General features: G+C 39.9%; 1 protein-coding gene across 2 annotated transcripts in view; it reads left to right on the top strand.

Moving 5' to 3' along the window:
- Positions 1 to 27,285, top strand: part of FGF14 (fibroblast growth factor 14) — a 452,344-nt gene that overhangs the window by 261,275 nt on the left and 163,784 nt on the right. The window contains exon 1 of one of the 2 annotated variants that reach the window (XM_075265374.1): positions 12,114 to 13,102. The exons of the other annotated variant lie outside the window; for it this stretch is intronic. Coding sequence (XP_075121475.1) covers positions 12,910 to 13,102 — 193 coding nt within the window. The 5' untranslated portion in view covers positions 12,114 to 12,909. Of the gene's footprint in view, positions 1 to 12,113; positions 13,103 to 27,285 lie in introns of those variants that run through there. 2 annotated transcript variants of the gene reach the window in all.

Genomic DNA, 27,285 nt, shown 5'->3' with positions numbered 1-27,285 from the left:
AGTAGCAAGAAATGAGGGTATTTGTAACCCCAATATATTCTTTGAATTCCCAGTCAGACAATGGCACTATATACCAGTAGCAAGAAATGAGGGTATTTGTAACCCCAATATATTCTTTGAATTCCCAGTCAGACAATGGCACTATATACCAGTAGCAAAAATTGTGGGTGCACGTAACCCCAATATATTCTTTGAATTACCAGTCAGAAACTGGCACTATATGGCAGTAGCAAGAAATGAGGGTATTTGTAACCCCAATATATTCTTTGAATTCCCAGTCAGACAATGGCACTATATACCAGTAGCAAGAAATGAGGGTATTTGTAACCCCAATATATTCTTTGAATTCCCAGTCAGACAATGGCACTATATACCAGTAGCAAAAATTGTGGGTGCACGTAACCCCAATATATTCTTTGAATTACCAGTCAGAAACTGGCACTATATGGCAGTAGCAAGAAATGAGGGTATTTATAACCCCAATATATTCTTTGAATTCCCAGTCAGACAATGGCACTATATACCAGTAGCAAGAAATGAGGGTATTTGTAACCCCAATATATTCTTTGAATTCCCAGTCAGACAATGGCACTATATACCAGTAGCAAGAAATGAGGGTATTTGTAACCCCAATATATTCTTTGAATTCCCAGTCAGACAATGGCACTGTATACCAGTAGCAAAAATTGTGGGTGCACGTAACCCCAATATATTCTTTGAATTACCAGTCAGAAACTGGCACTATATGGCAGTAGCAAGAAATGAGGGTATTTGTAACCCCAATATATTCTTTGAATTCCCAGTCAGACAATGGCACTATATACCAGTAGCAAAAATTGTGGGTGCACGTAACCCCAATATATTCTTTGAATTACCAGTCAGAAACTGGCACTATATGGCAGTAGCAAGAAATGAGGGTATTTATAACCCCAATATATTCTTTGAATTCCCAGTCAGACAATGGCACTATATACCAGTAGCAAGAAATGAGGGTATTTGTAACCCCAATATATTCTTTGAATTCCCAGTCAGACAATGGCACTATATAACAGTAGCAAGAAATGAGGGTATTTGTAACCCCAATATATTCTTTGAATTCCCAGTCAGACAATGGCACTATATACCAGTAGCAAAAATTGTGGGTGCACGTAACCCCAATATATTCTTTGAATTACCAGTCAGAAACTGGCACTATATGGCAGTAGCAAGAAATGAGGGTATTTGTAACCCCAATATATTCTTTGAATTCCCAGTCAGACAATGGCACTATATACCAGTAGCAAGAAATGAGGGTATTTGTAACCCCAATATATTCTTTGAATTCCCAGTCAGACAATGGCACTATATACCAGTAGCAAGAAATGAGGGTATTTGTAACCCCAATATATTCTTTGAATTCCCAGTCAGACAATGGCACTATATACCAGTAGCAAAAATTGTGGGTGCACGTAACCCCAATATATTCTTTGAATTACCAGTCAGAAACTGGCACTATATGGCAGTAGCAAGAAATGAGGGTATTTATAACCCCAATATATTCTTTGAATTCCCAGTCAGACAATGGCACTATATACCAGTAGCAAGAAATGAGGGTATTTGTAACCCCAATATATTCTTTGAATTCCCAGTCAGACAATGGCACTATATACCAGTAGCAAAAATTGTGCGTGCACGTAACCCCAATATATTCTTTGAATTACCAGTCAGAAACTGGCACTATATGGCAGTAGCAAGAAATGAGGGTATTTATAACCCCAATATATTCTTTGAATTCCCAGTCAGACAATGGCACTATATACCAGTAGCAAGAAATGAGGGTATTTGTAACCCCAATATATTCTTTGAATTCCCAGTCAGACAATGGCACTATATACCAGTAGCAAGAAATGAGGGTATTTGTAACTCCAATATATTCTTTGAATTCCCAGTCAGACAATGGCACTATATACCAGTAGCAAAAATTGTGGGTGCATGTAACCCCAATATATTCTTTGAATTACCAGTCAGAAACTGGCACTATATGGCAGTAGCAAGAAATGAGGGTATTTGTAACCCCAATATATTCTTTGAATTCCCAGTCAGACAATGGCACTATATACCAGTAGCAAGAAATGAGGGTATTTATAACCCCAATATATTCTTTGAATTACCAGTCAGAAACTGGCACTATATGGCAGTAGCAAGAAATGAGGGTATTTATAACCCCAATATATTCTTTGAATTCCCAGTCAGACAATGGCACTATATACCAGTAGCAAGAAATGAGGGTATTTGTAACCCCAATATATTCTTTGAATTCCCAGTCAGACAATGGCACTATATACCAGTAGCAAGAAATGAGGGTATTTGTAACCCCAATATATTCTTTGAATTCCCAGTCAGACAATGGCACTATATACCAGTAGCAAAAATTGTGGGTGCACGTAACCCCAATATATTCTTTGAATTACCAGTCAGAAACTGGCACTATATGGCAGTAGCAAGAAATGAGGGTATTTGTAACCCCAATATATTCTTTGAATTCCCAGTCAGACAATGGCACTATATACCAGTAGCAAGAAATGAGGGTATTTGTAACCCCAATATATTCTTTGAATTCCCAGTCAGACAATGGCACTATATACCAGTAGCAAGAAATGAGGGTATTTGTAACCCCAATATATTCTTTGAATTCCCAGTCAGACAATGGCACTATATACCAGTAGCAAAAATTGTGGGTGCACGTAACCCCAATATATTCTTTGAATTACCAGTCAGAAACTGGCACTATATGGCAGTAGCAAGAAATGAGGGTATTTGTAACCCCAATATATTCTTTGAATTCCCAGTCAGACAATGGCACTATATACCAGTAGTAAGAAATGAGGGTATTTATAACCCCAATATATTCTTTGAATTCCCAGTTAGACAATGGCACTATATACCAGTAGCAAGAAATGAGGGTATTTATAACCCCAATATATTCTTTGAATTACCAGTCAGAAACTGGCACTATATGGCAGTAGCAAGAAATGAGGGTATTTGTAACCCCAATATATTCTTTGAATTCCCAGTCAGACAATGGCACTATATACCAGTAGCAAAAATTGTGGGTGCACGTAACCCCAATATATTCTTTGAATTACCAGTCAGAAACTGGCACTATATGGCAGTAGCAAGAAATGAGGGTATTTGTAACCCCAATATATTCTTTGAATTCCCAGTCAGACAATGGCACTATATACCAGTAGCAAAAATTGTGGGTGCACGTAACCCCAATATATTCTTTGAATTACCAGTCAGAAACTGGCACTATATGGCAGTAGCAAGAAATGAGGGTATTTGTAACCCCAATATATTCTTTGAATTCCCAGTCAGACAATGGCACTATATACCAGTAGCAAGAAATGAGGGTATTTATAACCCCAATATATTCTTTGAATTCCCAGTCAGACAATGGCACTATATACCAGTAGCAAGAAATGAGGGTATTTATAACCCCAATATATTCTTTGAATTCCCAGTCAGACAATGGCACTATATACCAGTAGCAAGAAATGAGGGTATTTGTAACCCCAATATATTCTTTGAATTCCCAGTCAGACAATGGCACTATATACCAGTAGCAAAAATTGTGGGTGCACGTAACCCCAATATATTCTTTGAATTACCAGTCAGAAACTGGCACTATATGGCAGTAGCAAGAAATGAGGGTATTTGTAACCCCAATATATTCTTTGAATTCCCAGTCAGACAATGGCACTATATACCAGTAGCAAAAATTGTGGGTGCACGTAACCCCAATATATTCTTTGAATTCCCAGTCAGACAATGGCACTATATGGCAGTAGCAAAAATAGTGGGTGTATATAGCCCCAATTCTATTGCTAGGGGACTTGCAGTGTATTTCTGGGGTGAAGGTGGGGGGGCACACCGTTGGAACGGGTATCGGGGGTATATATCGGGTATACGGGAATACACTGTCAGTGTATTCCATTCAGGATCCTGGGAAAGCTGGGTTGCAGCGATTGAGCCCGTCAGTGCCACGTTACACTGACAAGCTTCTCCCTGGAATTTAGCTCTTACAAGAGCTGTTGGTTGTCTTCTCCTTCCTATCCTAGCCTGTCCCTGCCTACCCAGAATCTAAGCCCTAGCTAACTGGACGGAAACCTCCGTCCCCGGTGAATTGCAAGCTCAGAATGACGCGAAGCTGGGCGTCGCTGTTCTTTTAAATTAGAGGTCACATGTTTTCGGCAGCCAATGGGTTTTGCCTACTTTTTTCAACGTCACCGGTGTCGTAGTTCCTGTTCCTGCGCTGTTATTGGAGCAAAAAAGGCGCCAGGGAAGGTGGGAGGGGAATCGAGTAATGGCGCACTTTACCACGCGGTGTTCGATTCGATTCGAACATGCCGAACAGCCTAATATCCGATCGAACATGAGTTCGATAGAACACTGTTCGCTCATCTCTAATCAGGGCTGCTAATGGGTGATAAAATAGCCCATAATAACCTAAGAGCTATGAACAGATTACATTGGGTTCACACATGCGCTTGATTTCCGTTTTCAGGTTTCAGTCTTCTGCAGACAGAAGACGGAATCCTGTCAGACCATGTCCGACAGTGAGTGCTGGTGAGCGTTTTATGCTCTCCGCGGCGAAACTGTTTTTTTGTAACCGGACACAAAGTCCTGCATGTCCGACTTTGTGTCTGGTTAAAAAAAAAAACGGTTTAGCTGCGGAGTGCATAAAACGCTCACCAGCGCACACGGCTGGACACTTTTCAAACCCATTCAAATTAATGGGTTTGAAAAATGACTGCAGATTTCCGTCTCCTGTCCAGTTTCAGGCGGGAAATGGAAACCTGCATAACAGAGACCCGGGGTACAGATGTGAATGAGCCCTTACTGATTTATTTAGGGTCTGCCTCTCCTTTTACTGGAAGAAAACATCGGGGCAGGTTTACTAACAATATCTTAGTACAAATTTATATTAGACAAATTTTAAAATGCTCCAGATTTCTAACCTGATTGATGCCGGATGATAAATCTAAGGTATTGTTAGTCTTCCTAGTCTAAGTTTATATCACATATGAATTAAGAAAAGGTACCATCGTTTTGTTACATATTAGTAGAATGGTGTCACATGGAAGGCCAACCCTCTCTCCTGCATAGTTTCACCCACTTTTTTGAGCAGCACTGTCCTCAAGTCATCTAAGGAGAAGAAACTGCCAGAAAGTGTCTAAAACAGTTGATGTGTGTGGTTTAAAGCATGCTGACAGTGTTGGCACAAATGGCACCAGAATACTAGATCTACTCCATTATATTTTTGCCCCATATCTCTTGGATGAAACCCACCCATGCAGTGTTTTACAGTCACTGTGTAGTAGATGGGATTCTAATGAGTCCAATCCCCACATTGCGGTTTGGGAAATTGCAGCATATCAATTATACTTACAACGCCAACGGATTCCCTATAGGTATAATTGAAGCAGAAAGTCCGCAGAGGAAACCTCTGCAGACTTTCTGTGAAAAGCGCTGTGGGAAAATATATGATGCATTGGTTTTTTCCAAATCACTTTTTTTTTTTTTTTACTACAGACGCTATGTGGAGCCTTAAAGAGATTCTATCAGTGTAGAAATTAATTTTTAAATAAGCATGTATAGCAATAGACTTTAGAAATTCTATTCTAGGCAGACCTTTTTTTCTTTATTTCTTTGCAGCCGTTTTTGAATAAATTTGTAATTTTTGATATGTAAATCGAGGTCAGTGAGCACAGGGGGCATTACTCCTGTGCTCTCAGCACTACGTTGTCACATCTGAAAAACGCTCCCTCCTTTGAAAAAGATCCCTCCAATGATCCTCTTCACTGCATAACAAGCAGCAAGTGACATTGCCGAGATCAAAATCTCACGTATGCTCATTCAAGAAGATGGCTGGCGGCCATCCTTCCTTTTCTTCTTGAATGAGCATACATTGGTCAATGATTTGCATCAATGGGAACCTTCACACGGAGTTTACGCTCTACTCATTCAGACACATAAACATGTGTCAAAGTGACCGCTGTAAAACACAATCCCATAGACTTCAATGTGTACCGGTCTTACGCGATCTACACATTGAAATAAATGGGAGGCTTTTAAACCCATTGATTTCACTGTGTAGCACGCATAAGACTGGCACACATTGAAGTCTATGGGATTGTATTTTACAGCGGTCACTTTGACACGTGTTTACGTGTCTGAATGAGCGGAGTGTAAACTCCGTGTGAAGGCTCCCAATGTTTGATCCAAAACTAGAAGTGGATTAAAAATACAGCGACAAGCCTTTCCATTATACCTTATTTCTGTATAGTCTCCTCTTCTAATTTTTTTCTTACAATCACCAATTGAATCACTGACCAAAACACTGAAGTGTGAATAAGGCCTAAGAAGGAACTGTTTTTCTCTTTTGCAATGCTAGGCGAGATCAGAGGCAACAGCTTGTTTTCTAAGACATTTCGCTGCTCATAGGTCTGTCACACAGTCTCCGTCATTTGTTTCAGAAATATGTTGTTTACACTGAACTATTATTTTAATATGACACTAAATGAATTTTCTTAGCAAAGTAATGAAATAAGATAACTAGACAACAAGTGCGCCCAGCATCTAACTTGTTCCTATGTTATTAGTGCAGGATAAATCAGGCTCTGATAATGATATTAGAGCTGTTTGAGAACACTTACAATTAGCAATGCAGCAATACTCGAGTTGTAAAAATCACCATGACAAGTGTTATCACACAGCTGTTTCTCTCGTTCTCAGTCTGTGTATCCAACTCCCACATAGTGCATTATATAAGCGAGATCAGAAAGTAAGCATGTGGGAGTAGTGCATAAATTAGCAAGTGTACTTGTGCTAATCCAAAATGCTCACTGCTTGCTATTAGAAACATCTGAGGAGATGGCAGCAGAATTGTAAGTTAAGAAGAACAAAAACCTACTAGCTTCTGCCACTGATGATATATCCCCAATGCATTGCTGTAACATATTACACGTTTATTACTACAAAAAATTACTAGAACTGCACAGATTTATTTTACATTGTGCTCTATGGTTAGTAGATATTTGGTAATGTTGCCACTTTAGTCCTAGATCAGGGAGCTCCAACCTTTCCAAATGTTGCAGAATAAAACTACCAGCATGATAGGAGGTGTAGTACCGCTACAGCTGCCAAGCCGCAGGTTTGAGGGATTTGCCCTCAATTATATGTCACTTTAACTGAAGTGAAATGTTTCTCATCTCTCTTTACAATTCAGTACTATATCTTGTATATATTATTTTATTCACTGCTTTCTTAATGTGGTCTGCAGTAACTGCAATGTATACATAATGCCTGCTCTGTAAAACTCTTTTGGGGATGTGACTATACATACAGTACAGTATTTGGCCAAATTCACATGTCCCAGTTGGGGCCAGGAAACACAATCTGTGTCACAACCACAATTCCATGATGCCATGAGGAAGAAACTATGTTCCAAAACGCGTAGCAGAATCCACCAGTGATACGCTTTGTCTGCCGATGCAGTACCTTCATGAACATGGACTGTCATTTTATTGCATGAAGAAATAAAGTATGGAATTTTTAAGCTACTTTTTGTCCGGAGAGTGCTGGATCTATTCACGTATATCTAGTTTCAATTGACCGAGTTGAGTCCATCGGCGTCCGTGCATTCCGGAAGTAAGAAAATGTTTTCAGATTGACAAGTGGTTGAGCTGGACTATTTCTATATTGAATAATTACAAAAGATCCATAACATTGTGAGTTTGGTTTATCCATATGGCAGTCTAGCTGCGAAACAGGGCAGTGACAGGGATGTGTGAATGCAGCCTTAGTGTCATAATTCAATATCAAGTTACAAATAAAATCATCTGAATGGAAACAAAGGTGGGATACAAAAATGGCAGAGGGTCTGGAGCATAAAACATAGGAGGAGCCTTAAACAACTTAATCTGTATGGCCTTGCGGAACAAAGGGAAAGAGGGGTGACTAAAACCTCTAAATATGTTTAGGTATAAATAAAGTTGAGGAGGGAAGCATTTTTTTTTTTAATTTATGTAGATTGTGTACATCACAATGTACATTTTTTTTCTCATATCAGTATGTTTTTGTAAAATGGGAGGAAATCCATTGAAACACAGGGAAAACATACAAACTTCTTGCAGATGTTGTTCCTGGTGGGATTCGAACCCAGGACTCCAGTGCTGCAAGGCTGCAGTGCTAACCACTGAGCCACCATGTTGCCCCTTGTCCAAGACTTTTCTATGGACGTTGCATGTAGAGAAAGTTATTGGCACCCAAATGCAGAAATACTCTCATCGATTGACTGAACCACTGAGCCACCGTGTTGCCCTGGGAGGGAAGCGATTTTAATAAGAACTAAACACAAGAACAAAGGGGCACAATCTGGATTTAGCTGGGGAAGACAGGAGCAATGCCAGAAAATATTACTTCACTGAAAGAGTAGTTCAGGCTTGGAGCAAACTTCCAGCAGACGTGGTTGGGAATTATACACCAAGTGGATTTAAGCATGCCTGGTATGAAGATGAGTAAAATGTAAATATAAGGGCAGACTAGATGGGCCATGTGGTCTTTTGCTGCCATCAATCTTCAGTATTTCTAGGATAACTCTACTATTTTACTATTGCATAGTAATACCGCTGTGTTTTATTACAAAGTAGGTTCACAGGACTACATAATTGTAAGTGTATAGTGAGACATATGTTTACATTATTCTTCTCCAGAGACACTTAATGTGTACATCACTGTTTCTAAAACTGTGAAGCGCCCCCAGCTGTTGGGAAGGCATGCTGAGGAGGCAGTTTTGACAGCACTGTTCTTATGAAGATCACTCCTCACTTGTTGCCGCAGTCTGAGAATTGGCGGCATCGCTGACTTCTGTAGAGCTTATTTTAATGTGATATTCGGTTTGGAATAAAAAAAAAAAAGCAAAAACAAACTCTGGGCCCTGGCAAGGATGTATAGTAGGGGGCAATACTCTGTACTCTGTTGTTGGTTTCGAAAAAGTACTATTATCCTAGTCGCTGAAGTCCAGCGTGTCAGTTGTCTGATTTACTGTCACAAGAAACGCTGAATTATAAAGAATGTAAAGACAGAACTGTTTTTATTTCTATTTTTTTTACTCCATAAGTTTACTCAGATAGCTAAAGATACTTTAACTCTAAAATTTGTGAAACTGTTCGCCATCTTCCAAACGTCTGATATAAATGATGGAGTGATGTCCTGTATAAATTTATCTGTGCTGGGTTCATAATGTAGAACTGAAACAATTCAGCATTCATCGTATTCTTCTATGCAGGAAGAACCATATCTACATATAGTATACATGTAGATATATCATAAGTTGACTAAATAGAGTACAAATAATTAAATAATCCCTTATGATAACTAGAATCACTTACAGTTAAAGGGTTAATCAGATAAAATGTAACCTCATTGTTCAAAGGTTCATCTCATCAATTCATATATACAAACAAAACCAATAAGTAGAAATTGCACCCTGATTTCTATGTTGTTTACAATGGGTAATCTTCATTATATTAATATATTTACTCTTTAAAAATTATTGATATTTTCTAATAAAATATTGCAATATTAATAACTTATTAGAAATGATGCTATTACATTGCATGACACAGGCTGTACTGTACAAATACATTTCATACGGAAACTAATATTCTCAATAGTATATTTACCTGATGTACAAATCTCCAACCTGTGGGTCCTTAGCTTTTACAAAACCACAAGTACCAGCAAGCTAAGAGTTGTCGTTTTTCAAAAGATGGAGAGTAAGAAGGAGGCCATCACTATAGAATCAGCCTGTCTAAGGAAATCTGCCATGTGGCCTTTATGTTTTGTTATTATATATTAAGACAGCAGATGGCTCTCTTGAGTTTTCTTTGAAATATAACAGGCTTTTCTAGAACTGTAAACATTTTTATTACACATGTACAAATGTCCCTGTTTCTTCTATTAAATGAAAAAAAATATATATATTTTAAATGAATCAAAAATTGAGGATTTTACAGCTTTATAGTATTTTATGTTCAATTCAGAATTTAGTAACCTGCTTTCACATCAGAATATTTTTATAAACAGAATATCACATAGTGTAGCCCACATTTATTGTAATAGTGTATAGTGTAGTGGTTCCAAACTATAATATATGTATGTCAGATGTATTTACATGCTGTATCCACTTATAGAGGAGCTGTCCCTGGTGCTGAAAGACATTCAGCTCCAATAGTCAAACCCAGTGGACTATTGATGGAGATGAAATAAATTGTCTTATACACATTTACCATATTTGTTTGGTGATGTTTGTCTTGTCATGTGGAGATATACCGGCTACTATATATTTTAGGGTACTTGTAGACCTGTGCTGACAGTCCTGTTAGCCTGTGCTCTCTTTTATATTGTAAAGAAAGTCAATTGTTTGACACTCACATTATGTACATCTGTTATTACTAACACTTCATCATCTTATGTTACTAGCTATGTATTGCTGCTAACTATGGCCTAGCTAGCAACATGGTTTCTGGATCTTACTGGGAATATATATTAATATGGGAATACCAACAAGTAAACTAGTGTTGTGGATATGTATGTTGTATTCATTCAGCCTAACAAAACCTTGGCTATATTCAATATCTATCTGTACAAGGACTTGCTATTTAGTATCTTTTTAGACAATTTCTTGGTATTAAGATAAGAATGAATGTTATAACATATTCAATAAGGTTTTTTGACAGACTGATACTTAACGTGTAACCTGCGGCTCTCTGCTCATAGCTATTGTGTGTTCCTATTTACGTCAGCGGACTTTTGTATGGCCATATTGTTATATAAGGTTGTGAATGGGGAGCAAGTGTCTCATACAGATATGATAATGTAAAGGGTTACAAGTTTGTTTGCAAAGGCAATATATTAGATATATCCAGAAGACCCCCACAACACCCTCATGTGCGTTAATGAGTATTGAATGGAGACAATGAATTTTGATTAAATGAAAGCTAAAAGTTTGTGTTTGTCTCTGGAGTTGTAGTTGTCTTGGATTCGGAGGACTCAGTGCTGCGTGGGAGAGATCCGAGGCCACAAGACATTCACGCTGTAGATGTTTTTTCCCTTCGCAGCACTACCTCTACTCTCTTCATCTTCAAGTCTTTATCACACTGTTGTTTATAATTTGTATTCATCTAAGTAGAAAGCTTTTCATCTCTAGCCATCTCCACTTCTTTTCTGCAGCCGCTCTGCGTTATTCACACATTTATCACGGTGGAACATGCAAATAGGGCAAGGTAGGGAGGGAAGTCAAGCAACTGAAATTGCACACAGATTGATGACAAGCTCTTAGGCTGAAACTATTGCTGTGGGTAATTTTTCACATTTATGGCATAGCATGAAAACCCCTCTCTCCTCCTGTGTGTGACTGTGTAAGACAAAGGTGTCTGGGAATGACACTCCTGTGGATTTGATCTGCTAAACTTGCTGCTTTTGCTCCTGCTGCTGCTGTCAGATGCTTCACATCTTGTCATCCACCATTCACGCCGGCTATCTCTTGTCTCTTATTATATATTAGTTTATTGCTTGTGGGATCGTCGCACTGTGAATTCCTAATGCTGTGCCACTGCTGCCTCCCTGCTTATTTCCTGGTGCTTTCTTTTGCATATATTTCCTATCTATTCTCACTGTCACCGTAGACAGTCAGTATATTTCAATGCACCAGGAGGGAGGTTTGTGCAACTTTACAGTGGTGTGGTACAGGGATTTTACTATTCCGGACACTTGTTTGTGAAATGAAAGGGTAGCAGGAAGAGAGGAGGCAGTTTGGCTTCTGGTGGAATTATCTCTAGTCTTCTCTGCAAGCAGTAAAAGCAATCCAGCCAGAAGATTGCTGTTAAGCATGCTTAATTTCTGGTGAGAAAGGCATTACAATCAAGAACACCAACTGAGCTAGAAGCTTGGATCTCTTATAAACTAGCAATTTCTCAAGAAAATTGCACAAAGCTGTGCCTTTTTTTTTTTTTTTTTTTTTTTTTTGAGGAAAGGGGTGGAGAGAAGAGGAGGGGGTGATTTGATTAGAGAACGTGCAGGAAAGAAGATTGCCTCCTGATGCTGTTTCACATGCAGTGCTCTTTGGTGCCTGAAATCGTAGAGGATCAAGAGGCATGGACTTTCGGAGATGCACAAGAGCATCGAGGCTACTGAACTGGATGCTTTAGCTTTTGTTTACCTGATGCCTGTGACCATGCGAATGCAAGAGAAAAGCCAGCCTCCCCATTCCATCCCTCCTCCTACTCCTTCCTCCTCTCTTTAACCATCTTCTTCATCCAGATTTTTCAGCTCACTTGCTAAAGAGAAGCAGGCATTGTCTGGTGTGTGGGTGGCACCGAGGAGCCAAGCTTAGCCCCCCTCACTGAGCTTTGCCCTGCCACCAAGCATAGATGCCAGTTTCTTCACTGCAAGAGGTGAGAGAAAGCTGCTAAAGAAGTTCCTTCTGAAACATACCAACACTTTAGCTTTGTATCTTTCTTTTACCTATATGTATGTATAATTATATATATACTTACATATACTGTCTGTCTACTTTCTATGTATACTGCTCTGGTTAAAGGAGACATCTGTAGGTTATCATACTCCATTTTCTTCTCTTCCACTTCGCCTCTGGTTCTCTAAAGTGTTCCGGCACAGAGAAAAGGAGGATGCTTCACATTCTCCTGAGGGGCTGAGCCCCTTTCGTTTGTTTCTCTGTGTTTTCCACAGACTGTTTTTTTTTCTGGGCTCTCTATCAAGCCTGGTGGGGTATCCCACCACAACTTCCTGCTAGCCCCTCCCTCTCTGAGGTTCCTAGCCCGGTAAGGGTACTCGGGAGGTGGCATGGCAGCAGCTATTGCAAGTGGACTGATCCGTCAAAAACGTCAGGCAAGGGAGCAGCATTTGGACCGTCCTTCGGCCAGCAAGAGGCGCAGTAGCCCAAGCAAAAACCGTGGCCTATGTAATGGCAACCTGGTGGATATCTTCTCCAAAGTGCGAATCTTTGGCCTCAGGAAACGAAGGCTCAGACGGCAAGGTCGGTTGGTCTGTGTCTGTGAGCTGTATTTATGATTATCTCTTCGTCCCCCTCCTTGTGTCTCTGTGCCCAATGGCAGTATGTGTGCATTGTTCCTTCTTTTTGATCCTTAGCATCTCTCTATTTTATGTCTAGTTTTTGTTCTACCTTTTTCTTTTGAACAAAGTTGCATATAATCATTGTTAGTCGATCTGTGGAAAGTGTCGTGTTTTATGTATAATACACAACATCCCTCTGCTCTTCAGTGGAATGGCTTCACTGTGTTTCAGGGCCCTCTAGCAACAGGGTTAATGCCAATGCTATTAATGTACCATGCCGTGAAAGTAAAGTTCCATAAATGACATAGGCTCAAAGGAAAAATACTTCAATGGTTCAGTAACTCCTCCAGGAAACAGATATTAGCATTTTTAGCACAGCAAATGTAAAAGAGAAAATATGGAATGTCATTTCATATCAGTTTTTATGAACTAGGTTTTTCTTTTAGTTGAAAATGTAGGTGGTGAAATGCTACTTACTATACATAGACTCTACAACATAGTAGTGCTGAAACTGTACAATTCTATAGAAGACAGGGCTTCAGTATCAACATTGTATGGCAGAATCGAGGCACTTATACACACAGACACACACACACACACACACACATATATATATATATATATATATATATATATATACACACAGGGGGGGGGTTCAATATGTGCACACTTTTGTATATAAAAAAGGAAATGAACATTATTCTGCTATACTAACACACTCCTTGAAATTTCATTCACTATACACACCTAGAAGCTGCAGACCAGGTTTATCCCTATGTCTCACATTCATGACCAGCAAAGACTATTCCCAATGGGGTTTTCAGGTGTACATATATCTGAGATACAGCCAAGCATAGCACTAGGCAAGATATTAGTTAAATAATTACTTCACCCTCATTAATGCTCCAAATTGTGTATTCATTCCGTATTCTAAACTGTGGGATACAATGCACAAAAGCACCATTGAATATAAGCTATTACCATTCCATGCTAAGAACTGTAAACCCTGTAATTTCTTAGCATATTGTATTCCAATATTAACACACAGCTTGTAAGTAAGCAGCACATCCATATGAGGCACACATACTAATGGCATGACAAAGCACAAGGCGGTGAATTGATGTTTTATCTAAGGACCAATATACTCCTGATGTATAGGCATTGACTATATACAGTATGCATGGCATTAAGGTGATGCCTTCCTCGCACACAACAGACTTCTCATGTTATTAAAAACTTCACATAAGATTTACATTCACACGATAGTACAATGATGCTTAGTAGTTCAGCATGCTTATACTTTACCACTTATTACATGAAACCATTCAAGGTCCTCAAGAATAAAACTTGCCATGAAAATCTTCTCAGTTTTCTTTTTTACTTAGCTGCCTACCATATTTCTGTATAGAAAAGGTTTAGATCATCAACTGTTGCAGGGTTGGTCCTGGGAGTACAGCAGGTAGTAGTTTTCAGATGCCATATGGTACTTTACATCATATACTGTATTATGTACGTGGTGCTATATTTTATTTCAGATATTTCCGCATTCAGACACTGAACATTTTTGTTATCTATTCTTTTTAAAAAAATAAATAAAGTGTAAATTAAATTATTTTAGTTTTGATAGTTAATATAATGTTTCCACGGTAAATATGTCTTTTTTAGCTCCTTTATTGACTGGGATGACAACAGAACAAAGTGTGAGAATTGATGGAGTGAAGATAGAGCAGGTTGGACTGAGTCTACTCATGTATGCTATCTAGAGTTTAGAGGCAGAGAAATCTGGCTACACACGGCACATCTCAAGGTGATGCTTGAATCTTATCACTCTTTTCCACAAAGCAGCACACAAGCAGCTCAGCAAAGTGTTTGCATAAATGAAAATGAGCCATCTATATCTGCATTACCATGAGCAGGCGAGCCAGTGAATCTGAATGCAGCTCCTTGTCCTGTTTACTTTTAAGATTCTCTCCGGCTAATATGCGTAAACAAAGCATCAGGGTCTTTATTGACTCCAGGTTCATTTGACAGCGCTCTGTAAATATTCATGTTTGGCATACACAATATGAATAGAGCTCTGCTGGATCAGCATTCACAGAAATCCTGAAAAAATACTGTATATCCAGTAGAAACTATTTAACTCTACATACAGCTTATGTGCACCTCATAATACTAGCACCACCAGTCAGTCTGGTTAGTTGTATATTGTAAGAGCCAGTGCACTTATCTCTCTCCACATATTGGTTTTCTCGGTAGCTGTGTACGATATTAATCTACTGGAATGCAATGTGTCACTATCTCCAGAATCTAGTGAGCATTGCACAACAATGTGCTTATTTAAGAGCACTGTAATACAGATTATCAATTGTTAACAGCCATTGAACTGAAAGGCCATTAATAATCAATAATGGCATTGGTGCTGTGGGGAATAGCCCTTTAGCATGCATTCAGTGGGATATTTCCTGCTATTCAGAGCTCGGCATTCTAATACACCTTGTCACAGCTTCATGATCTTTCAATAGTACTTCACAAAATGGATTTTAGAAATAGGGGTGCAGTTTGTACATTATTGTTAACTCAAAGTATGTATGTGAAATAGAGGGCACTGGGTCAGGATACCCCTTGTCCGGTCATTATTGCCATTGTCGGAAAGAATACAATATATCCTCAGAGTATTGGTTTATACAATGAAAAAAATCTAAATGGATCATACAGATGTTGACATCGATATTAATTTATACTATAACCTTTGCATTGGAATTAGTTTTCAAATGATTGGGAATGGTGTAGTCAGCTATTGCTGTTCAGATGGCATCATTTATGTGTAGGAATATATATATATATATATATATATATATATATATATATATATATATATAATTACCACAAATGAGTTATGGTAGTTTTACTATAGAAAATGATAATGAGAATATAAACTTTTTGTAGTGTTGCCCTTGTACATGGAGGAAAACTTACTTGGACTTATGGCCATATACAGTAGCTCACTGTAGTACACCATGAATGAGATGAAAATACAGTATTGTGAGACTTCTAGAAGGTTCTGTTCTTGGCATCTATTTCTGCGTTTGCCACCCACCTTTCTGCACTACCTAAAAGCATCAAAATTGGTTTTAAACCCCCCCCCCCATTTCAGTAGCAGGAGCTCCAGAAGAGATTGGGATAAATTAAAAAATATATATTTATAGGAAAAATACCTTAAAAACATTTCTTTTGAATTGTACACCTTGCTCTCATTTTGGTGAGTTATACTGTGTACAAAAACATTAGATATATCTATGTGCAATTTTTGATGACCTGCAGTACTTTGTTATTTCTGACTGGTGGCACTGTTGCTTGGCTTGTAGTGTTTTAGGACATTCTGAACACATACAGTAACTCTCCATTTACAGTTGTAATAAGAAGGGGAACATATAGTGTGTATTTGTACTTAAAGCAAAATAAAGTATGACATGTTTCTAATATCATTCACCAACATAATATTTCTAAATTGTCAGGTATACTTTACAGTGAAGCTACCTTTAGGCTAAAGCCCCACATTGCAGGAAAAGCTGCTTTTTTGTTGCAGTTTTTTTGAGCCAAATAAAGGAATGGGAGATCTAAATGGAGAGCTCATACCTCTCCCATCTGTTCAATTCAGTCCTGGCTTTGGCTAAAAGAAAAAAACGCAGTAAGGGCCCCTTCACATGGAGTATACGCTGGCTGATTCTGAACGTGTAAACGTTCCGAATCAGCGGCGTTTAAAACAGATCCCATTGCTTTCTATGGGAGCCGGCATACGTGCGTTCCCCATAGAAATGAATGGGCTGCTTTTTTCCATTCATTTCTATGGGGAGTGCACATATGCCGGCTCCCATAGAAAGCAATGGGATCTGTTTTAAACGCCGCTGATTTGGAACGTTTACACGGTCAGAATCAGCCAGCGTATACTCCGTGTGAAGGGGCCCTAAAAAATCAACCAAAAAAGCAGCTTTTCCGCAATGTTGTGCCTTAGCCATTAAGTAGATCTCAAAGTTACAAGACATTCCTGACTCGTTTATTATCCACTACACCACCAGGTTGGCCTGATGAAGACACCAGGTTGGGTGTTGAAACACGTTGCCATTTACCAATAAAGGATTATAAGCTTTCAGCAGCGCATTATTATTCCTGTTTTTTTGTGTGAAGACACTACCAGTTACCTTTTATTTGTGTGCAGCAAGTTAACCCCTTAAGGACTTAGCATTTTTTTCTCATTTTTGCATCTTGGTTTTTTACTTCCGCCCTCCAAAAAGCTGTAACTTTTCACTTTTTCACTCACAGAGGCATATGAGGGCTTATATTTTGGAGGACCAACTTTACTTCATAATGTCTCGATTTAATACTCTATTCAATACATTGAGGAACTGGGAAAAAAAATTCTGAATGGGGTAGAATTGGAAAGGATACAATTGCACTGTTTTCTTAAGCTAGGTTCACACCAGTGCCAGGCTCTCCATTGGGGGACCCTAATAAGATAAGATAAGATAATCCTTTAATAGTCCCACAGTGGGGAAATTTCAAACATTGAGCCTGGACCACTACAGCAGTGGTTACACATGAACACCGGCAAACCCAATTGACTATAATAAGTCCACCAGTTGTCCACAGATTTGTTCACATAACTGAAAGCGGCAGAGAAAACAAATCAATTTTCGGCGGTTGCTACAATGTAGTCTCTTACAGAGACTCCGAAACAGATGTGAACCTAACCTTAACAGGTTTGTTTTTATTATGTTAACCATGCAGTAAAAATAACATATTACCTATATTCTGTGGATCAGTATTTTTGTAGTCCATGCATTTAGTGGCGCATAGATCCCTAATGTGGTTATGGGTATTTTTGTCTTTTTTATATGTCACTTTTCTAAAAGTGCTCCTAAGAGGCTTGAACTTGCTGTCAGTTGGTCACTACTACAGACAGGCCTCAATAGTGGCATTACCAAAAAAGGCCTGGGAGTCTCCTCCTGGATGCCATAACAACCAAATGGCTCTAGCAATATCCCTGCGCTGGAACTGTTTTGGTGCCCCGGACTGATCACAGCATTAGATGGGTTAAATTCCCATGATAAGCAATGTCTCTGATTATAGACACTGTTGTCAGGTCTTTTCTGTGTTAAATCATCTGCTCTGCTTCCGAGTGGGTGCAATATCTAAAAACACCCAATTCCTACATACATGTGTGTCGAAATTTGAGAAAGTGTTAAACTATGCCAGAGAGTTTCTGGTTCATCATTGAGATTTAGTGAAAGCACTTGTAATGCTTAAAGGCCATGAAAGCAACACATGAGTTGCAGATTGCTATGGCAGGAAATGTGTGTAAGAAATTGGTTTTATGTCATGCATAAAAATCTTTTTATCATATGTGTCTAAATTGTTGCAACTAAATAAAATAATTTATAGTGCTAATATACTGTAAAGTGGCCTGCATAGATTGTGAATGGCTGCGACATGACACAGGGATTCTCTATTTGGTGTTCTTTATATTTTATGCATTAAAGAATCCTTCTTTTAAAGGATTGCTTCACCAGAGACAACCCCTTTCAAAATGAAACGTCGGGGTTGATTAGTAAATCAACCCAGGTCTCACTTCAGAGATGCGTCCACCAAAAACAACTGATTTTATCAAGGGAAGCTGCAGCTATTCCGTCATGAAATGTAGTGTTACATAGCAGTGTTACATAGTGGTCTATGAGATGAACAGCTGTCCTTGTAAAATAAAGATGTCTTGGGTTCACCAGAATGAGTACTTATTGGCTCTGCTTGTTAGAAGGTTGATGAATATGGACATGGATTGCCTTCATATGACAGCTCCTTTAAAATCAGGGCCTTATGTTGCGAAACACAATGTTTTGGACACGGCAAAAAATGTTGCATTTCACATTACCTGCAAAGTGGATGGGATTCTGGCTAATCTCACCCATACATTGCAGAAAATATCATGTGTGTTTTTTGTAAATCGCAGCATGTGAAATATACCTACAGAAATGCGTTGTCTGCCACAGTCTTTTCTGCAGAATTTTTTGGCTGCAGCTCGCCATGTAGCGCTTTAGCCTAAGGCTAAAGGCCCTATGTTGTGGAATTGCACCATTTATGGCTGTGGAAATTGTAGCAGAAAACTCGCTGTGTTATACAGTACCAGCAAAGTGGATGGGATTCTGGCTAATCCCATCCATACATTGCAGTAAAAATCTCTGTGGAAAAGCTGGGTTTATTAAAAACCCACGTGATTTTGAAAAAACACATGTCAATTTTAGCAAGCACTTTCCATATAGATTTAATAAAGTAAGAAAAACTGCAGAGAAAAACACAACAAAAATTCAATGGAAAAAGCTGTGTTTTTTCTCAACTTTGCTATTTGGGGGCCTAGCCTGAAACAAGATCCTTAGGGTTCATTCACATGGAGGAATATGGTGAGGAATTTGGTGTGGAAGGAACCCATTGAAGTCAATGGGAGGTTTTTTTTTTCAGCGCCGAAATTCCACACCAAATTCCTCACCATTTTCCTCCATGTGAATGGACCCTACTAACAAGGGTAGGTTGGCAGACCAAGTGTTGCTTTAGCACAACCTGGGGAATGGTAATGTTTTTAGATTGGCAGAACCCAATGTATACAAGGTAAGATGTAATAAAAAGGATGCAATTGAAATATGGCCATTGTAATTTATTGATAGTTTTGGAAATTATCTTTAAAAATACGGTGTAAGTTTGTTAAAATCTATAACCTTACCTTGTTTGTATTCCTTCGTGGTCATATCATTTAGTTTTCAAGTTATTTATGAGTCTAACAAATATTTGTTGTTCATCAAAAGAGCTTGTTTTTGTGCAGGTTATAATAACCTGTATATTTACAGAGTCATTTTTCCAATGAACATTTATCAGTACAGTAAATGACTTTACAGACCTTCATTTCCCAATTGCTACAATACTGATCAAAACGCAGCTTGTCCGGTGAATTCCAGGGTTTATGTTGTTCGGAGCTCATTAGTTTGGGATGGAAGTTAATTTGAGAAAAACAATGTTACATTTAACCTGAATGTAACACCAGCCTGATCATAGGCGATGGCGGATTTATTGTAGGTGACTTGCCACTGCATTATGTAACAACAAACTCCCTGAGGATGCAAAGACTTCATATATTTCTCTGTAATGTACCGTTTATACACAACCTACCATATGAGAATGGTGTTGACAGAAATACAATACATAACTCCATCTAATTTTCACATCTGCTGAATATTTATAAACAGGTTTTTATACTCTGCCTCAAAAAAAATGTCCCAGCTCTCCAATTCATTTCAATGGGAGCCAGGAGCAGATTTTTTTTCCTCTAGCTGATTTTTCTGCTAGAGGAAAATAGAAGTGTCATGACCTATATCTTAAGGCAGATTGAGTCTTGAAAAAAACCGTTAAATGAATGAGAGGCAGAAAAAAATCACTAGCATTTTTTTGAAGCAGTTTTTGGAAGCATTTTTTTAGGTGTTTTTTGCAAAAAGCACTCCAAAAACTGCTTAAAAAAACCTGCTAGTGTTTCTGCCTCCTATTCATTTCAATAGGTTTTTCAAGGCGGAATCTGCCTGAAGATAAATCCTGAGGGTCAGTACTCAGAGTTATTTGGCGCTGATTTTGACTCTGAATCCGCCTCACAATCATCCTTCAAAAAAGCCTTTCTATGGAATCTTTTGGGAGGCTTTTTTTGGAGGCTGATTTTGAAGTGGATTCAGCATCAGAATCAGCACCAAAAAACTCAGTATGCACTGACCCTAAAGCTACTTTTTCCATCTAGCTGAAGAAATCAGCTAAGGAAAAACTCTGCCTGACTCCCATTGAAATGAGTGGGAGAGTTGACAAGCTTTTTTGAGGCAGATTCTGCAGAAAATCTGCCTGCAAAAAACTCTGTGTGAACTTACCCCTACAACACCATTACACATTTCTACTGGGATAACTAGGGTCAAGGTCGTTGTAACACTGTTAGATGATGTGTACTTCTTTCACTTCTGTGTGAAGTAGTTTTCATAAAGTTGTAGTTTTCATATCTGCCTCTCTCTTTAGATCCCTTTTCTGTATTCCCTTGTAGCATCTGGAACTCCCTTGGTAGTTTGCCTTTCCCAGCCTCCTGGCTGATGCCACATACTCCAGGGGACTGCTGAGGTCTGTAATTGGCTCTCAGTAGTCATATGGAGCACAACGTCATGATTTTTGCATTAATGTGTGTCCCATGTGGGGCTCATGATGTCAGTCAGCAGACTCGAAGGGGACCAAGCTGGAGAACCAGATGATACAAATAAAACCAGGAGAAGTAAGGGACGGTGGGTGTAAGTGGTGATTATCTTTCTGCGCCTTCCCTTGAGCTCCACTTATTATACTCTGGGGTCTGAAGAGAATCCAGAGTATAATAATAATTAATGAGTGATGGAGCCCAAAAATTTTAATTTTGGTTTGAGCCCAAAACTTTTGAAAAGTTCAGTTAAAATCTGGTTTGATCCAAACCTGTTCATTCATTCCTACTCCCCTCTAATATGGTTCCACTAATGTTCCTTACATTCCCCTTAATTCCTGTGGCTTTGAAGAGACAGAGGAGCAGAGGATGATCACAGTGTACCGTGTTCTATCTAAGAACAGTAAGTAATAGATCAGTGACATCTCCTCCCTAACTTACACTGCAGAGCCTCAGTATATTCCTATATGTCACACATCCAACCACTCTTATGTCTCCTGCTTGTGACAGCGCAGTGTAACACAACTTACACTGGACATTCTGCCCAGACCACACACAGATTGTATAGATGTTGTAAGTCATAATGGGCAGACAATGACAGACAGGTTAGAGGAGCAGTGATGGGACTTCTAAGTGACAATCAATATACTTTTTAATACTTTCTGCTATTATCAGATGGTATAAACATAGTAATAAAGCAGACTTATTAAAATAGATAGAACTATACTTAGGGAGACATAATAAAGACATCTTTTTTATTACACCTCTGTTTGGCACAGCAGCTGGAATAATAAAGTCTCTGCCTTCTAATCCAGTAAAACATGTTTTCGTATTCTTCAACCGGAGTTCTTGTTGGTAAAGTACAATGAATTCATAGTAAAGAAAATCTGTACATTCTAGTCATAGTTGATATAATGTGTGACATGAATACATACTGTAAGCTGTCCTATGCATGTGAGTTAGAAATTTCTATAGAAACATTCCATGTATATAGCATCCTTATGAATGTAACATAGTACCTGAACAACAACGACACTGTTTCTAAGAGAAAAGACAGAGCTTGCTTCCTTTTACAATGCAATAGATTAGTATACTAAAGAGACCAAGTGTCCATAATCTTCATAATTTTTAAAGAGGACCTTTCATCAGATTGGACACAGGCAGTTCTATATACTGCTGGAAAGCTGACAGTGCGCTGAATTCAGCGCACTGTCGGCTTTCCCGATCTGTGCCCCGGGTAAAGTGTTATCGGTCCCGGTACCGTAGCACTTTACAGTCAGAAGGGCGTTTCTGACACTTAGCCAGGGACGCCCTTCTGCCCAGCAGCGCCTATAGTGCTGTATTGTGGAGCAGGGAGGAACGCCCCCTCCCTTCCTGATAATACTCGTCTATGGATGAGCACTGTGAGCAGAGGGAGGGGGCGTTCCTCCCCGCTCCACAGCACAGCGCGATAGGCGCTGCTGGGCAGAAGGGCGTCCCTGGCTAAGTGTCAGAAACGCCCTTCTGACTGTAAAGTGCTACGGTACCGGGACCGATAGCGCTTTACCCGGGGCACAGATCGGGAAAGCCAACAGTGCACTGAATTCAGCGCACTGTCAGCTTTCCAGCAGTATATAGAACTGCCTGTGCCCAATCTGATGAAAGGTCCTCTTTAAATGCCAGTTGGGGCATATATTGTCATAAATGCCATTTTTTCCCCGGCCCATGCTTTCCCAAAAATAGGGTGTGGGTGCCATTATCATCTATATCAGAAAACTGGTATAAATGATGTTGGAAAAATCTATACTATTTATTAGAGATGAGCGAGTAGGTATTCGATCGAACACTACGGTATTCGAAATACTCGTACTCGGTCGAATACCACACGGTAAATGCAGTAAAAATTCGATTGCCCTCCCGGCTTCCCTGGTGCTTTTTTTTACACCAATAACTATGCAGGGGAGGTGGGACAGGAATTAGGACAACGTAGGCATTGGAAAAAACTTATACAGTCATTGGCTGGCTAAATCAGTAGTAGCAGTAGCAGCAGGAATAATAATAATAATAATAATAATAATAATAATAATAATAATAATAATAATAATAATATAGTGACTTGGGCATGTTAGATGCCCCCAGACATGCTTCCCCTGCTGTCCCAGTTGCATTCCAGAAGTGTTGGCATCATTTCCTGTGGTGTCATAGTGGACTTGGTGACTCCAATTGGTCAAATTTTGGTTTCCCTGAAACGAGCATGTTTTCCCATAAACTATAATGTTATTCAATATTTGAACAAATAGTCGAATATTAAGTCTACTCGAATCGAATTTTCTAATATTTCACTACTCACTCATCTCTACTGTTTATGACCTGGTGTAGAGCTCACTCCATGCACATGGCCCAATACACTGTGTGCCCTATTGGCGTTTTCAATGCCAATCTTCACATCCCCTTTCACGGCCAGGAAATATGAAGACTAGCATTGAAAAGATTAGGCTTCTTAAAACTCCCCCAATATGTTTAAGACAAAGTGGTGAATATTTATAAATTTACCTAAAGATAACTGGCAAACCAATTAGCCAAATATGTTGTCCAAATATAGTGATCAGAGTCAGTTTCAGCTTTTTTAGACCACATAGCAGGTCTGCTACAATGTGTAGTCTTGGCTTTTCAGCGGTCTGCTATCTGCAATTGTAAAGCTTCGTATTTGTAAATGGAAACAGAAATACATGATGCTTAGATAATCCGCAGTGCTCGGGAAATGCCAGTATAGTGGAACAAATTACAATTCATATCTCATGAAATACCTCTGGAAGCTTATATATTTTTGCATTATAGAGAACAATTGAGCATTTAGAATTATTATACACCTTAACAGAAAGAAGGAAGTTTTCAATTTCTTAAGTGAAACCTACACAAGAAGTACAGTGGATAGTTGATAATCTGTGTTACCGACAACAGACCCGCTTCTGGTGTAATTTTATAGTTCACTAGTTCATAGCCAATTTTAATTTGTACGTGCAGAACCATTGGAAACCTTGATCATTATGTGCTTGTGCCCCGCATTTCTCAAAGTTAAAGTCATGATTCAATTATTTAGTGTTTATTTGACTTGTTATCCTCCTGTGTATATTACTGCACGGTCCCTATGTTTCCTTTCACTGCTGCTGTAGCTTAATGAGTATTAGATTTGAGCAGAGTAATTAAAATTCATTTTTATTTTAATAGCAAATGGGTACAAAAGTAAGAACTGTAGAAGAAATCTAGGACATATAATCTAGAAACTGCAGCTAAAATTGTCATATGCCAATTTCATGCACTGGATTTCATTTTCTGCTGGGAAGAGACAGCCATTCATAATGTGGCATGTCAGTGTCTTTATTGATGGGACCAAGCACAGGGAACGGAAATACAATGTCATTACTGAGATAAATCTTTCTTTTGAAATTGGTGACAAATTATCTCTACAGAAACAAAGGTGGTTATGGGGTGATCTTTCAAATGAAATGATAAAGAGCAATCTATACATTTATCACTATTCTCTAGCCTTTGTAAATCTTTATATATTGCAAACCATAAAATTACCAAATATATGACTGTGAGTATTTGCCACTGTCCATTGGCAGTGCCTGGTCTTATAGCCCAGTTTTAGTTTGAAAACCGCCTGAAGAAAGGGCAGCTCGCTTCTTTTTTCCATGAGCGGTAACATGCCGCTCACAGAAAAAAGAAGCCTGGCAGTCTCCATAGACCACCATTGTGAGGGGGCGGATTATGACATGGATTATGCGCCATAATCTGCCCCCTCTGTGCCCGTGTGAGCAGGCCCTAACAATTGATGAGGATAATGTTTATGGGACTATCTGTTCTTCATGATAGTACCATTTATTATTGTGTATTATGTAGTGGGAAGCTGAAAAAATTTAGAATGAGGTGGAATTGGAGCAAAAGTGCACTTTGAGACTTTCTTACAGGCTTTATTTATATGGTGTTCACTCTGCAGCCAAAATGACATGTCACCTGTATTCTTTGTTTTGGTATGATTCTGAAGATACCAAATTTATACTTTATTTAAACTTTGGGAAATTATTTTTATTCTAAAAGCCGCTATATTCAAACACCTGTAACTTTGTATATTTCTGTGTACGGGGTGTCTTTTTTGGAAGGGCTCGGTCTACTTTTTAGTTATATCATTTTGGGGATTATCTATTACTTTATCAGAGGAGAAACAGCGAAAAACTGTGTTTGAACACATTTGATTTTTTCCCCCCACTTTGGCATTCACTATACAGGAAAAATATTCTTAAGTTTGCATACCTCCCAACTTTTGGAGAACCGAAAGAGGGACAAAATGTGCGGCGTGCATAGCGCGCCGCGGCAAATTTAGCCCCGCCCATTTTTGTGTTGACCCCGCCCACTCGTTAATTTTTCATGTGCCCGCACACAGTATAATCCTCCTACAGTCACCCGTAAATTATATGTCGCCCCTCTATCTCTCCCCCAGTTTCATATACACCGTTCATCTGCCCCCAGTTTCATGTCCCTCTTCCATCTCTGCCCCCAGATTCATGTCCTCTCCATCTCTGCCCCCAGATTCATGTCCCCACATCTCTGCCCCCAGATTCATGTCCTCTCCATCTCTGCCCCCAGATTCATGTCCTCTCCATCTCTGCTCCCAGATTCATGTCCCCACATCTCTGCCCCCAGATTCATGTCCCACATCTCTGCCCCAGATTCATGTCCTCTCCATCTCTGCCCCCAGATTCATGTCCTCTCCATCTCTGCCCCCAGATTCATGTCCTCTCCATCTCTGCCCCCAGATTCATGTCCCACATCTCTGCCCCCAGATTCATGTCCTCTCCATCTCTGCCCCCAGATTCATGTCTCCCATCTCTGCCCCCAGATTCATGTCCCCATCTCTGCCCTCAGATTCATGTCCTCTCCATCTCTGCCCCCAGATTCATGTCCTCTCCATCTCTGCGCCAGATTCATGTCCCCACATCTCTGCCCCCAGATTCATGTCCCACATCTCTGCCCCCAGATTCATGTCCCCCATCTCTGCCCCCAGATTCATGTCCTCTCCATCTCTGCCCCCAGATTCATGTCTCCCATCTCTGCCCCCAGATTCATGTCCCCATCTCTGCCCTCAGATTCATGTCCTCTCCATCTCTGCCCCCAGATTCATGTCCCCCATCTCTGCCCCCAGTTTCATGTCCACTCCATCTCTGCCCCCAGATTCATGTCCCTCCATCTCTGCCCCCAGATTCATGTCCCCCCATCTCTGTCTACAGATTCATGTCCCTCCATCTCTGCCCCCAGATTCATGTCCCCTCCATCTCTGCCCCCAGATTCATGTCCCACATCTCTGCCCCCAGATTCATGTCCCCCCATCTCTGCCCCCAGATTCCTGTCCCTCCATCTCTGCCCCCAGATTCATGTCCCCCATCTCTGCCCCAGATTCATGTCCCACATCTCTGCCCCCAGATTCCTGTCCCTCCATCTCTGCCCCCAGATTCATGTCCTCTCCATCTCTGCCCCCAGTGCCATGCCGTCCTCTCCTTCATCTGCCCCCAGATTCACGTTCCACCTCCACATTAAACTTACCTTCTCCTCCGCTCCCTCGCCGCTCTCTGCCCGCCTCTCTCCCTGACACACGCGGCTGAAGCTGCTCGCGTGCTCGCTTCGCCGCTGCGTCTCTCTCTCTCGCTGACACATGCGGCTGAAGCGAGGAGCTGACCCGTGTCAGCTCCTCGCTTCGCTGCTGCCGCCGGCTCCTGGATTGTACATCGCGTCTACAAGCCAGGAGCTGGCGGCAGCCGCAAAGCGAGGAGCTGACACAGGTCAGCTCCTCGCTTCAGCCGCGTGTGTCAGGGAGAGAGGCGGGCAGCGGCGAAGCGAGGAGCTGACCTGTGTCA

Source organism: Leptodactylus fuscus, chromosome 2, assembly GCF_031893055.1.
Source record: "Leptodactylus fuscus isolate aLepFus1 chromosome 2, aLepFus1.hap2, whole genome shotgun sequence".
Classification (NCBI taxonomy): domain Eukaryota; kingdom Metazoa; phylum Chordata; class Amphibia; order Anura; family Leptodactylidae; genus Leptodactylus; species Leptodactylus fuscus.
Note: the sequence above shows the minus strand (reverse complement) of the source record. Positions and strands in the feature narration are given on the sequence as shown.